Genomic DNA, 14579 nt, shown 5'->3' with positions numbered 1-14579 from the left:
GGGGATTTACCAGTGTGAGACAAGTAACTAACATAGAACAGGAAAAATTTAATTTGTCTTCTTACAAACACATGTTTGCTTCTCTCTGAGCTCTGCTGTATTGCAACAATATTTTAACCCTGTCTGTCTGTGAAATGGAGGCTGGAGCTGAGAGGAACCTGTAGATGTGTCAGGTATAATCACACACAGCTCTGCAGTGGGATCAGGAGAGCAGAGAGCGGCCATTACACATCACACCGGTAACTCCCCCTTCATGTAAAATAAGCTCTGGAGGCAGAGTTATCTTCCAGGTACCATCCACCCTAGAGCCTGGAAAAGGGCATTTATATAAAGTGATAAAAGATGATTCCGACCGATGGGTTCCACATTCCGGCAGAATAGGGAAATTTCATCCCTGTCAGAATTGAGTAGCAAGCTGCATGCTCGACCGATGCTCCATTCATTTTCTATGGGGCTGCCGAGCACTTCGTTTAGCTATTTCTGGCAGCTCCAAAGATTGTAAAATGGAGATGTCTGACCTGATGCTTTATTTTACAATGCGGATAACATTTCCCAATTGGTGATAAAAAAAATCACGATCTACCGATTGGTGTGGATCCCACCGAACACCAAGTTATCACCTATTCTGCAGGGTATAACTTGTTTTAATGGGACAATCAAAATTGCCTGCAGCCCACATATAGTGAAGCTCATTGCATATAGATTAAAAAAGTTTTCACGGAAATCTAAATATTGTTTGATGCCCTGACCTCCCCCTGTGTGAAGGGAACCTTTGTGGATAGTTCAGTACCCGATTTCAGTTAAAAGCTATTTTATACTTCTGGGGGGGGGGGGTTTCTTGTAACACCATTGTAAAAATTTTGCTTGTCGTTTTCTTGTAACAAACTACATCAATTATATTTAAAGGGATAAACGTCTAGAGTTGGAGTTATCTGCAGTCTTGTCAGTCACCTCCAGCTTCTGCTACTGATGTAGTGTAGTATTTTGAGGAAATGGTTACTGTTATGCTGTAGGGCAGAAAGCTGTATAGTCCCAGTTACAGTGAAAAATGATAGTGAAAAAAAAAGTGAATTATTAAAGTTCCCCAATGGCCTTTTTTTAAAATTTGAGGGACAGACCAACCAAATAAATAATCATTTATTTTTGTAATGCCAGCCCTGACCTAATTACTCTATAATAGACATATAATATATTAAAATTAATTGAAAACAATGACACCCATAAATAAAAAGTCAATTGTTGGATCACACAACATAATGGAAGCCCAAACTATTTTTTAAAATCATATAATGCCTGGTCTTCCTACAAATCTTTCAACTCACCCATAATTAAAAGGTTATTCCTCCCGTTGTGAGCCATGCGTGGCATTTTAACAGTCATCTCTGAACGCCTGAGTGTTTTGGTTTTTTTTGCCTTTCCTCCGTCTTGTCTGTTTAGATTTCTCATAGCAAACAAATGTCTCTAATGCTTCTAGTTTCCAGGAACATTGCCAGGGAAAACTTTCAACTCCATAAAAAGAGAAGAAGTAAAACATACCCATACAGTGTATTCTTTACTTGAAGTCTTTCATGTTCTTACTGTCTTGTTCTAGTTTTATAATCTGTGTGATAGGTTTGAGTGGTATCAATAAACGGGTTGTTTATGAAATGTGAAAGATTCTGACTATGCCTGCGCATATCTGTATAATCCTGACAGTGCTGCGTGATTAGAACAATGAGCACAGCAGCCACAAGCAATTACTTATAATATGCAGGAATGACAACTGGCAATGAACAGAGCAAGCTCCAAATTTGGTTTCTCTTCCGTTCCTCCCATAACCTAAACATTTCATCTGCAAGTTTATTTATAAGCTCTTTCGAATGTTTCTTGCAAACAGTAAAATTTTTCCCTGTGTTCTTTTTTTTGCTTCAGTTCATCTGCTAGTGATCTCTCCAGCTATGAACATGGATACTTAAGACGGAGCCCTGACCAGTACAGCTCAAGAGGTAGCATGGAAAGCCTGGAGCACACACCATCAGCATACCATCAATATCATCTTTCTCCAGCCAAGTCCACTAACTCCATAGACCAACTTAGTCATCTGCACAACAAAAGAGACTCTGCTTACAGCTCGTTCTCTACTAACTCCAGTATTCCAGAATACCACCCCATTATGTTCTGCAAGGAAAGATCTTACTCAATGGAAAGTATGCTTTTTCGTGGAAACTTACAAGATGGAATAAAGCATGCAGATATAAGGTATATCAAGACAGTATATGATTCTCAACGTGGAGTGTCAGAAGAGTATGAGGTCAACTCGTCACTCGTCAAACAACGAAATAGATTTTCTGGTGCATGCCCTAGGAGCAGTGGCAGTCCTGTTGGTAGAATAGATCACAATAGATTTTTGTCTGAAAGTGATATAATGGAAAAGGGCCCTCCTATGCCACCTGCTCGGAAAGACAGTTATGCAGTAATAAAGCATCATGAAAGACCAAGCTCTTGGTCTAGCTTGGACCAGCAAAAATCTTTTCGAACACATTCCAAAGGATTAGGATCACCTATGGCTTTCAGCACAAGTCAACAGCAGAAACCAATGTATGGGGAAGGACAATTGCATACGGTGATAGAAAAAAGTCCAGAATGTAGCCCCCTAATGAAACCTAAGCAAATTTATTCACAGATTCCGCGACCTGGACAACCTATGCTTCCTGCCGGAATATATCCTGTTCCATCACCAGAACCACATTTTGCACATGCTCCACAACCCCTTAGGAACAATAATGGAAGACTTTACCCAGCACTTGCCAAAGAAGGAGCATCTTCTGGAGGTAAAGGAGTTTCTTATTTGCATTCTGAAAGCCATGTAAAAAGTAGTCAAAATGCTCATAACAGTTCTACTTTGTCTTTGACAACAGACCAGTCCAATAGATTTGATAAAAAAGTAGAAGATGAACCTACAGATTTTGCTCAATATAAACTCCACTTCTCAGTTAGTCCTGAGCATCAAACTGCTTCTCCACAAAGCAATGAAAATAAAATGTCATCATCAAGATTAAATCAGTCTAGTAAAAATGCCCACTTACTGAAAATTGAGTGTAAAAAGAATGCACATGAACTTAGTAACCCTGAAAAAAGGAGACATTCTGGGCCTGCATTTCAGAATGAGTGGAGCTACAGCCAAAATAAGTCAGATGTGTTTGGTGCTGCCTCAAGTATGGAACCATGCGGAACTAATAACAGTACTGATGCAAATAAAGAAAAAGATGGTGGGTACTTATACAATAATGGCTCTTCTTTTAATACTAAATTGGATGAAAGACAGTCTCCAAATATGACCAGCTATAAAAGCAAATTAGAGAGCACAAACTTTAAAAAGCACAATGAAGATGGTGATAGCTCAATGTCTTATCCCACTCTTCAACAATCTGATGAACCTTCATCATCTTCTCAAAAGAATTCTGGTGACTATATCAGAAGGAGATTACATTCAGGTAGCAACCAAATTAACGGTAACACAATACATGGTTGGACAGATGGCAAACAACGAATTTCCGTATTGGAAAAAATAAGCAAAATTGAACAACGAGAACATGAAAGTCAAAAATGTCAGACTTCAGTTGGAAGCATATATGGCCAGAATTCTGCACAATGCCCAAAAAGTACAAGTAACAGAGCATCTGTGAACAGCATTGAAGACATAAAGAGTAAATTTAATTCACAAGATAATGTCTTTGGAGTAGAATCCCGAAATCCTTCAAGTTCCGAAGCTAACGATAAAGTTGCTGGTACACAGGAGTTAAAAACAGCCAGAAGTGCCTACAGTGTAAAATTAGGTGATGCTCAGAAAGCAACAGCAGAGAGTCAAGCAGACAAAATGCAGGAGACTAATAATGAGCAATATGTTTCGCAAACTTTGCCAGACAGTGATAAAAGAACAGTTGATTCTCAAACAATGCCAAATAAAGAAGACCACTGGCAGAGTGCTTCACAGGACACTTTTGGTTTTAACAGGGCTTACAGGAACAGTATCAAAGATGCACAGTCCAAAGTCCTAGAAGCAACATCTTACAGGAGGAAAGATTTAGAAATTAGCCCACCACAATACAAGAAGCCAGAGAGAAGTGTTAAAAGACCTACATCAGCGATTGTATATAGCAGGTCTCCTGTGTCTCCACATGCTCCAAAAGAAAGACACAGTATTACACCCACAGACAACTTTGTGAAGAATCAAGAATCTCAAAGTCAAGAAGGAACAGGTTTCCCACATCAAGTAGCTCGAATTGGGGCAAGAAGACGTTTGACAACTGAGCAGAAAAAACGTTCCTATTCAGAGCCAGAAAAGATGAATGAAGTTGGAGCATCTGACAATGAGTTATCATCTACAAGCACTCAAAAAAGAGGACAAAATATCAACTTCTTGGAACAAACGGTGGCAGACAGACGAAGAATGTTTGAGAGGGATGGCAAAGCATGTTCCTCTGTTAACCTGTCTAAACCAGAGCTGAAACAGCTGCAGCAAAATGCCCTTGCAGACTACATAGAGCGTAAAACCGGCCGGAGGCCTTCATCACAGGAATCTGGATTCCTAAAAGAAAGGTCCCAGAGTACCTATTTTTCTGGGAGTTTAATGGACAATCAAAGTGTCTCATCCACATCTAGCATGAATTCCCTTCAGGAGCAAAACATATTTCGCACTAGGGATGCAAAGGAGAATCCATCGAAAACAGGGCGCATATCTTCAACGCTCCCCCCTGGACTTACAGGATTGTTTGATTTAGTAAACTTGGAGAAGAAGAGTGATTATCCAGAGAGCAGGGGTCGTACCAGTTCTTTTGTCCAACAACGACTTCATTTTGAAAGCAGATCCAAAAGTGATTTCAAAGGTATCCCAACAAACCGACCGAGGGAAGTGACCTCTTCGAAACCAACAGGATTTTTGGAGATTTCAAGAGAGGAAAAGTCTGATAGAGCAACATCAGCTGAAGATTTGGTAGCGAAATTGCCACAGCCTGCTCCTCTGCATGTGAGATCAAAGTCCTCTCCTGCTGGTGAGAAAACAAGCCAGGTATGTGAAGTTCATGCATTGTATAACAGTTATATTGTGCTATTTTTAATCATGTATATTGTCCTGTTGAAGGCTTTTTGTTTCCATTTTTTTAGTGCAAACACATGTATTTTAGGATCTATATACTGCTTATAAATTGATGGAATTAATATTGTTCTGGTTACCATATAAATCAATATTTGTATGGTTGTTGGTACCCTGGGAAATAAAGTTTGTGCCCCTTTTACTAGCATATTAAGGTATAAGTACATTTCAACTATATGTAACCCATTATATTTTTTACCATTATGGTTTACCAAGTTTATGGCATATTCAGTTTATTTTTATGTAGACTGTTACATATAATTTATAACATACTGGTAGATAATATGAATATAGGACCATAAAACCGGCACGTCTTACAAATATCACCATACTGTATTTATGTAGCAGGACAAAAGGTTTTTGATTTGCTTCTAATTATAAGAGAAAATAGACCTTGATATTGTCTTTTAACATAATTCATCCTACAGATAGTTCAGTATGGTTCATCTGATTTACTCATTGTTCTAGATAAATATTTATAGTTATTATTATTTATTATTATAGCGCCATTCATTCCAAGGCGCTTTACATGTGAATAGTTCAGGATTTTTAGATCCTACAAGATTCATTTAATGGATTGGATCATCCTTATTTTTTTGTTCCAATTTATACATTAAGATGCTTCTCCTAGAGAAGGTCTTTTAGCTAGGGTGGTAAATTTCGTTCACTATTCCCTATATATGGTAGAAGAGTTGCATTTCATAGATATATCTTTTAAAAGAAAGTGACAATAATGTGTTGGACTTGTTGAGATGAGATATAGAGATGGTTATAAGTATAGAAAATTGCATAATTTCTGAGTCTGAGCTTCAGTAACTTGCATGGTACAGTCCTGCCTATTGTAGCTTCACTCATTGTCGATGACGGCTCTGTCTGACTCTTTGACCCAAGCAGCGAGACAAGCTCCCCCTTCACTTTGTGCTGTTGTCTCTCTGGAGATTCCATATCTGAATAGATGGCATTCTGGAGGAAAGAATTCATCACGTAAAAGTCTCTTTTACTAGTCCTGCCCATCTTCAATATACAGGTCTCTCTTTATTCATTAAAGGCCTAGTACTCATTTATATTCCATGCACTTAGTTTCAGATAGAAATGCTATCATTATAACATCGTTGCAGAGTATTCACAAGGCAGAAATCAACCAATGGTCCATTATACATCCATTCTATTCAGAGGCATGTTAGTGACACAGCTGTCATCTGTCCTATAATAAAGTTTGCATATAACACATTAGATTACAGTATCTTAAAGCTTTTACATTGCATCTAAACCACTCTAAATCCGCGATCCTGCCCCCCTATGTGTTTCCCTCTATGTTGTGTAGTCACTGGCATCGTTACAGCATTACTTATGTGCAGCAGCTTAGGTGTAGAATTAAGAGAGTTGCTGTAACTGTATCTGATAATATATTTTAAGACCCATCAACAATATCACGGATCTAACCAAGACGTAAATGTTATTTTAATGTTTAGGCAACATGCAAGCATAAAGTTGTAGTGCCTTGTTAATTATATATTAAAGGGATTGTCTCAACAAGATAAACCTTTTTAAACTGAACTCACCTGTGATTGGTTATTGTCTTTAGACCTCATCGATCAGCGGTTGTCCATATAGGAAGTCACCGATGGCTGTATAGTTTTAGCTTGCAGTTGTCACAGCAGTGAATGTGTAGTATATAAAGCTGAACATTCAAAAGAATGGCTGACCAAGAAATATAGGTTCTTCGAGAAATGATCTGGCTTATATATTGTGAACCTGAGCAAGGCCCAATATGTGTTCATGGATGTTTCTTTTTGTTTAATGTGCACAATACTCCATCTGTTGTACCACAGAGCTGCTTTGTACTGTACATGGGGAGAGAGTGCTGCAAACATAAGGCTATTTGAAGACTAATGTCTGCTTGGTGGAGCCCAAATGTTGGTACCACCATTGAACAGCTTTTAGCAGGTGTATGTAAGTTGGAACACAGTATACGGAACTGTGCAGTAGATGTTATCTAGTAATAGATAGCTCAGCTCCTAATTTCTACAGTATACAGACCTGTGGTGTTCCAGCCCCACAGACTGTGTACTTCCGGTGGTGGTAGCTCTGCTAACAGCTGACTGTTGGGGGAAGGGTGGCCGTACAGTGGTCCATGAGGTAATGGTGCCACTTCCACCTCCAAAGCAGCAAGTAACTTCTGTCACAGAGATGCATTAAGATAAGCTTTTAGATTGTAAAGTCCTCATATGCTATTATTGCATAGAGGCCCTCTTCTGTCTGTGTTCGCCCATGGGTGGGGGTGTTGGGTGTCCAACTGATATTGGTAACCTGATGCTCTAACCAAATGATGAGACATTAATATCATGGTCCTGGAAGATTTTAAACAGGAACACCCAAATAACAGTCCATATGCATACTGGAAACGAGGAACGTAAACCGTAAAAAAAAGGAATGTAAACATAAACCTCTTTCCATTAATTTTCCTTGCATGAGAAGTGAACCATTGCCTATTAGAAGTTGCCTATAGTAATATAGTGATGGTAACATTGTGTTTCTATGTTAAAATGTTAATACAGTATATCACTGTGCATCTATAGATACACATATATTAATGTTAAGAGTTGAGCAAAATCATTTGCATGGCCCTGGTCAAGCAGCAATATCAGGATTTCGAGGCCACCACACCAGAGCCTGGCATTACACCTCCTACTTGTCGGCATCCCCAGCGCCTCGTCTGATTAGTAGGCCCAGAATGAAGTCACTCATTACGGTACAACATATTGATAACATTGCAGCAAGCTTAATCAGAAGAGGTGCCAGGGATGCCGAGAGGCAAGGGAGAGGGCGCAGAGCTCTTTGGCAGCCATGGACTACCGACATGGTTTTTGAACCGGGGTCCAGCGAATCTTTTTGCTCAATTCTAATTAGTATACAAAGTACACACACACACACACACACATAAATCCATATCTAAATGCATGAATTTTCTAAATGCATGACGGAGCTATTGGCATAGTCGATTCTGGTGTGTATAACTCAGAACATACTGTCAGAGCTTCTACCCCTGTCGATTACACACACCCTGTGAGCTGAAGCTTAGGAAGTATGTGGGAATGCAGCCGAACATGTGGGATTAGAATGTCCGTGTCACTTAATTGCGTCTGCTCCACGGGTAATAGACAAAAATGTCTTTTAACTAGGTCACAGCAGAACTGAGATTCTGTTCCCAAGCCTAATGCCTTCCACTGAAGCTTTGCTGACCTTTTTTGGTCTTCTAACACTTAATAGCTGTTTTCCTTTTCTTGAATTACATAATTCGGAATGATTAATTTTAGAAAATATTGAAGCTTTTTACAATTACTACAGTCAGTTCTAAGTTATGTCCTCACATCTTTTAGGAAGCATTTTCTTGAAATACTGAAATTATACCAAATTTAGACTTATTCCAGCATCTTATTATGAAACAATAATAAGTCTGCATAGTATGGATTGTTTCAAGCTTGCTAACAGACCTCCATACACTGCATACAATGCAGACAAGACTGTCCAATAAAGCAGTGCCCAAGGGACAATGGGGTCCATAAGTTCTTAGTCAGTTACACTCTTTTTGCTCAACTTGCCCTACATGCCATATCCAAGGCTCTAAGCTCTAATGGTTGGTAATGAGCAGATGACCATAAGGCTATGTGCCCACGATGCAGAAATGCTGCATATTTTTTACGCTTCTCCCTGGCAGGAAAAACGCATGCGGATTTTACATGCGTTTTTCCCGCCAGGTAGAAGCGTTTGTCAAGCGTTCTTCACATGCATTTCTGCATGCGGGTTGTCAAGCGCTTTTCCAAGCGATTTTAGCATCACTTGGAAAAGTGCTTGACAACTAGGTCACACTATATAAATCCATGCAACCGGCATGGATTTATATAGTGTGACCAAGTTAGTTTAAAAAAAAGAATAAAAATGGTGAAAAATAAAAAATAAAGATTATACTCACCTTCCGATGGCCCCCGATGGCGGAAATTCCGCGGCAAAAACGCTTGAAAAACGCATAGTGGGCACACAGCATAAAGGGAATTTGTTCACAGGTTTTTTCTATGTAATATGAGAGCAGCATTAGGTAGGGGCTAAGACATTGATTTTGGTGATAAGTCACCTACTAGGCTGCCTATTGTTTTAATACAATGAGTGTTCTATTAGCAGGTGATTATCACTGCTGAACTAGATGCTGCTCCTGGTTCAACCACGCCCCCTCCACTGATTAGTAGCTTACTGTCTATATACTATGTACACAGAAAGCTGCTAATCAGAGGTGTGAGCGGGGGGGGGGGGGGCAGCTTTCTGAGCTCTGCTACATGCTACATCTAAAAACTCTGATTGTATCATAGCTGCTGCACTCAGCGTCTCTTTCTCTACATCACGGTGCTCTCAGATAAGGTGGCAAAACCTCTTGTCAGATTCCCTTTAAGGTGACCATACGCCTTGAATAGCTTACAGCTAAGTGCTCATTTGGCCGATAACTATTTCCCCCCCTCTCCCTCCATTCACATGCATACTCAGCCAAGTGGGGAAAAGATAATATACCACTGGCGGTGGCTTATCTCCCTTGAGTTCAAAAGATCAAGCATATTAAAATTCAACATGCCTGGTCCTTCTTCCCTAGGACTCTTGTAATACACATTATATGTTTGTCTGGTTCTCACAGAACCTGGTGGGTTTAGCGACAGTTTATCTAATATTTATGGCCATGTTTCTATCTATATCATAGACATCAGATTGTTCTTAGATCTTGCCAATATTCCTTTTTATTTCATCTTGTAAAATAAATTATTCCGATTTAATATACAGCAGGCTGAGATGAATACTTTTCTTCCTATCTCTAGTACATAGCACATAAGGGTTATCTTGTTGAAAAGAATCATGTGCCATTTCCCCTATTTGCCTGTAGGGGGCACTCCTTCAATTTTTCTATCCCAAGCCATTTGCATTGCTTGCCACTTTGGAATAGATTTTAATTAGAGCTATTTACTGAGAATAAAACTTCCTCTTGGCTTTTTTGATGTTTGTTGGCTCGGTTTACAAACCCTAATCTTTTTCTAGTGTAATTGGTAGCAACTTGACTTCTAAACGGATTGAAATCTTTCTGATTCCAGATCACTGTAATAAATGTACCCTTGCTGCTTTAAAACCGCTTTAATCAACCTTCCTTTATCAGCATAGATTAAGGTCTTGGAGGAAACTTGTGTTATGGAGCCTTGATTCGTAATTAACTATGAAAGATACAGTATGCAATATGTTTTCTTAAAAGGATTGTCCTCTTCAGATATTTTAAGGCCTCTCTAAACATTTGACTAGCGTCTTCCGGAGCTGCCAATATCAACAGGGTCGAAAACAGTCTAATGTGTATGGGAGCCACCCACCTGTTCTCTGACAGATGATGTTAGGCAACAGAAGAATCAGACGTGTCCGATCCTTTTGGTCCATAAGCAATTAGGCACTGTCAGAGATATCTGGCAGCGGCTCTCTCATAGAGAACATAGGAGCAGTTGGCCAGCTTTGCTCTGCTGTGCATTGACTGACAGTGTTATTTCAACACCTTATAAAAACTGAACAGTATAAAGGCACTACAGGGAAAATTATTATTTCCTCTATGGCAGTTTTCTGGCATAACAAATTGCAACTTTTTGCTATATTGAATTGATCCTGGCAGTTAAAGAGGACAGAGCCTGGCAGAAGGGAAATTGGAAGGAGAGATTGGAGAAAGCGGCACTCACCACTGCTACGTAGAAAACAACGCTTTATTCAGTCAATGCATGGGGAGCGCAGGCACGGAGGAGAAAACGAGTGACAGTTCTTTTATGCTTCTGCCGGCCATAGAGCTCAAATCTATTATTCTTTGCTGGATTAATAACTGTATAGAACTGGCTGTGATGATTTAACATTATCAGAACGAGGTTCCATTGACTTGCATTGTAAAAGTGACTTCCGGTTCACACATAAACCCTAGTGTGATCCAGCAAGTCAGACTAGCCATCACATCAGTGAGAAAAGGACCAGAGCAGCACTAGAAACCAGGTATAACGGAGATCGGTGAGTATATTACTGCACAGTAAATATACATTTACCCAGGTTTAGGCAATAAAACGTTAGGTGGGAGTGCTGCTTCAATAATTGAATTCAAGTTATTCATTCTTTCCAATCGTCACAGATGTATAAAATCCGGTCCCTCTCCATGCAGTCTGCCTTTTCTAAGATTTATAAAATAATGACTCATTCTAAAGAGCTCAATGAGATCAAGCATGGTAATCGAATAGTATCCCATTTCTTCATATTTCATCCGCTGTGAGTGGTATTATTTAAAAGTGGAAGCATTTGGGAATCAAAGCAACTCAGTCACAAAGTGGAGACCACGTAAAGTTACAGAGTAGACTCAATAACTATAGACAGTTATAAACATCAGCACAAAAACTGTGCGCCAGAAGCTTCAAGGCATGGGTTTACATGGCCAAGCAGCTACATGCAAGCCTTATATCACCAAGCACAATGCCAAGCATTGGCTGTAGTGGTGTTCAGCATGCCGCCACTGGACTCTGCAGCAGTAGACACATCAATGTACAGTGACGAATCATGCTTTTCTTACTGGCAGTCTAAAAGACTACCTGACGTCCGAATGCCAAAAGAATGTGCCTACCTTACATTGTGGCAACTCTAAAGTTTAGTGGAGGAATAAGGCTATAGGGTTGTGACGCGCCCCTGGGCCTGTGTCGCGCTGCGTTGCGCACCCGGGAGCTTACCCGGAGCCGGATCTCTTGAGGGTTGTAGTCTCGTGGCGGTGATCCGGTCCGTGCCCAGGGAGTCAGACTAAGTGGCGCTGTATCAGCGGTAGATGATGGACGACTACGCCACCCGTTGAATGCAGCTATGGAGCTGCCGCTGCAGGGCAGACCGCTGAGGCCGGTGGTAGGATTGTGCAGCGTGATAGTATAACCCCCAACGGGAGGGGTATGGCCTCAGGGCAGCCGATGTGGATGATGGGGGTAGCAGGAACCACTCAGAGACGGTACGGTGTAGTTCAGGGTCTTTACTGGTGACAACGATAGACCCTCCCGGAGTACTGGCTAGCGATTGGGGCCTGGTCAGTCCTTGAGCAGATGGGATCTCCCCTGGCCAGGCGGAGTTGTAGGCCTCCCAAACTAACGATACTCTTCTGGCTACCTTGCTAGAAGCGAGTATAAGTAGCCCACGTCCCTGAGTGTACCGTGTGGTGCTCACCCGTATGGCCGGTGACTCGGGGCCTTCTAGTAGCTTCCGCTCCACGACGGCGGTGCTGGTCCCATGCGTGTGACCGTGCCTTCGGGTTTCTTGGCCAGAGGACCTGAAATCCCCTGCCTGACGGATTCTGCTGCTGGGTAGGAGTTAGTCCCCACAGCCTCGGACTCCGGGTCCGGTAAGAAATCTTCTCAGTCAGGGCGAGCTCTGCAGCTGCCAGCCCCTCACTCTTTGTAACACTGCTCCCACAGAGCTCCTGTTGTTTCTTCCTATGCTGCTTCTCTTCTCTACTTCTGGCATGGCCCAGGAGCTGGGCCCAGCCGGAGCCACAGCTCCCTGTCAGCCCCCCCTGGCTGAACTCTCCCTCTCAACTCTCTAACCCTGCCTCAGCCCCAGGTTTATACAGGGGAAGTTCTTCCCCTCCCAGGACTGGGCAGGAGGTGTGGCATGCACAGGATCCCTGACCAAGAGACCTCCCACCTGCTCTCAGACATAACATTGCTTGTTACTGTGGAAACCAGACCCCTGGGGTGCCGCATTCCCCCCTAGTGAAATTTAGTACTCCGGGACTAAACATATTTTTAGAAAAACATAACAAGGTATAAACAATAATAATACAATAAGAAAAACACATAAAGATGGTTACGGCGTGTCCGCAACCGGGTGCAGTCTTTGAAGAAAACAAAGGTGTCCATTTCACCAAAACAGGGAGACGTAACCAGGTAGGGGTCTGTCCTGCCCCGAGTCCTTAACAGTCTTTTAGTCCGTCCTGGGTTACGCTCCAACTATGTACAAAGGATTCCCGGCAAATCCACCAAAGACTCCCATAAATTACCAGAAACACATAATTATTTACAGGATATGGCCGCTCTCAGTCCTCGGCCAGTGGGGATAAGGAATGGCTGCTCACAGTCCTCAGCCTGGTTTAAGATAGGGGCACATGGGGAACAATTCACTAATCCCAACGGGGACCATATTTTAATTAGCAGCAGTCCTTGTACCCTTACGGGTAACTATTTACAGCTCTTTATTCACGCTACTTCCCTTCAGTAGCTATGTCCTCTTTGTGCTCCCTCCTGAGGGTAGTCCTCAGACCCGTCCGGGTCCTCTTGGCTTTCCTCGTATTGGTAGTACTGCAGCTCCTCCTTGGTTAGCTGGGTTAGTATCTCTGCGACAGTCCTCCTCCCAGGTGGCCAGGACTTTACCTCCCTTTGGGCTGCCCCGGTTAATTGGGCCACCAGGATGCTCACTTTTTGCTCCTCTGTGAGGGGGTACACCTGGAAGAGGCTATCCAGCTTTTCTCTAAAGTCATGCAGGGTATGTGACTCCCCTGAGTACTGGGGTAGCCAGGCTGCCCCCGGGATATAGGGCATGGTGAAAGGCATGACCGCAACAGCGGTGGCGCTGGCGGGGGTTGAAGCGGTGAAGCTCTCCTCCGTATCCGGCATCCTTCTCCCCCCTAGTGGACCGTGGCCTACCTTGCGATGATCCTCTTCCATAGGCCGCGGCTCCGCAGTGGATCGTCAGGGTTGAGGACCTTCCGTCGCGCTCCTGTGACGTCGGCGTCTGCTGGGCTCCTTCCAGGACCTTACGCAACGTCCGGACGTGAGGCGGGGCTTCAGTTCTCGCGCGCTTTCGGAGTCCACGCCCCTCTTCTTCCCGCGCGGCGTCCTCAAGATGGCGTCCAATGGCGGGAAAACTCCACCGATGGCGGGAAGGAAGCGGAAGATGGCGCCGGATGGCGGGAATCTTCACCACAGGTAAGTTTGAACAGTCTTTTTCAGGCACGCAGTACCCGGTGGTTGCGGGCACGAAATCCTGCCGACTACGCCAAAAGTTGACGCGCCCCTGGGCCTGTGTCGCGCTGCGTTGCGCACGCGGGAGCTTACCCGGAGCCGGATCTCTTGAGGGTTGTAGTCTCGTGGCGGTGATCCGGTCCGTGCCCAGGGAGTCAGACTAAGTGGCGCTGTATCAGCGGTAGATGATGGACGACTACGCCACCCGTTGAATGCAGCTATGGAGCTGCCGCTGCAGGGCAGACCGCTGAGGCCGGTGGTAGGATTGTGCAGCGTGATAGTATAACCCCCAACGGGAGGGGTATGGCCTCAGGGCAGCCGATGTGGATGATGGGGGTAGCAGGAACCACTCAGAGACGGTACGGTGTAGTTCAGGGTCTTTACTGGTGACAACGATAGACCCTCCC

The 14579-nt window shown here is 42.9% G+C and overlaps 1 protein-coding gene across 4 annotated transcripts in view; it reads left to right on the top strand.

Annotated features, from left to right (window-relative positions):
* SHROOM3 (shroom family member 3) overlaps positions 1-14579 on the top strand; it is a 461578-nt gene that overhangs the window by 411073 nt on the left and 35926 nt on the right. For all 4 annotated transcript variants that reach the window (XM_073637099.1, XM_073637100.1, XM_073637101.1 and 1 more), the window contains one exon: positions 1912-5047. In XM_073637099.1, the coding sequence (XP_073493200.1) occupies positions 1912-5047 (3136 nt within the window). The remainder of the gene's footprint in view (positions 1-1911; positions 5048-14579) is intronic.

Source organism: Phyllobates terribilis, unplaced genomic scaffold (genome assembly GCF_046119375.1).
Source record: "Phyllobates terribilis strain yellow unplaced genomic scaffold, ASM4611937v1 Scaffold_1__5_contigs__length_1240528914, whole genome shotgun sequence".
NCBI classification, from domain to species: domain Eukaryota; kingdom Metazoa; phylum Chordata; class Amphibia; order Anura; family Dendrobatidae; genus Phyllobates; species Phyllobates terribilis.
Note: the sequence above shows the minus strand (reverse complement) of the source record. Positions and strands in the feature narration are given on the sequence as shown.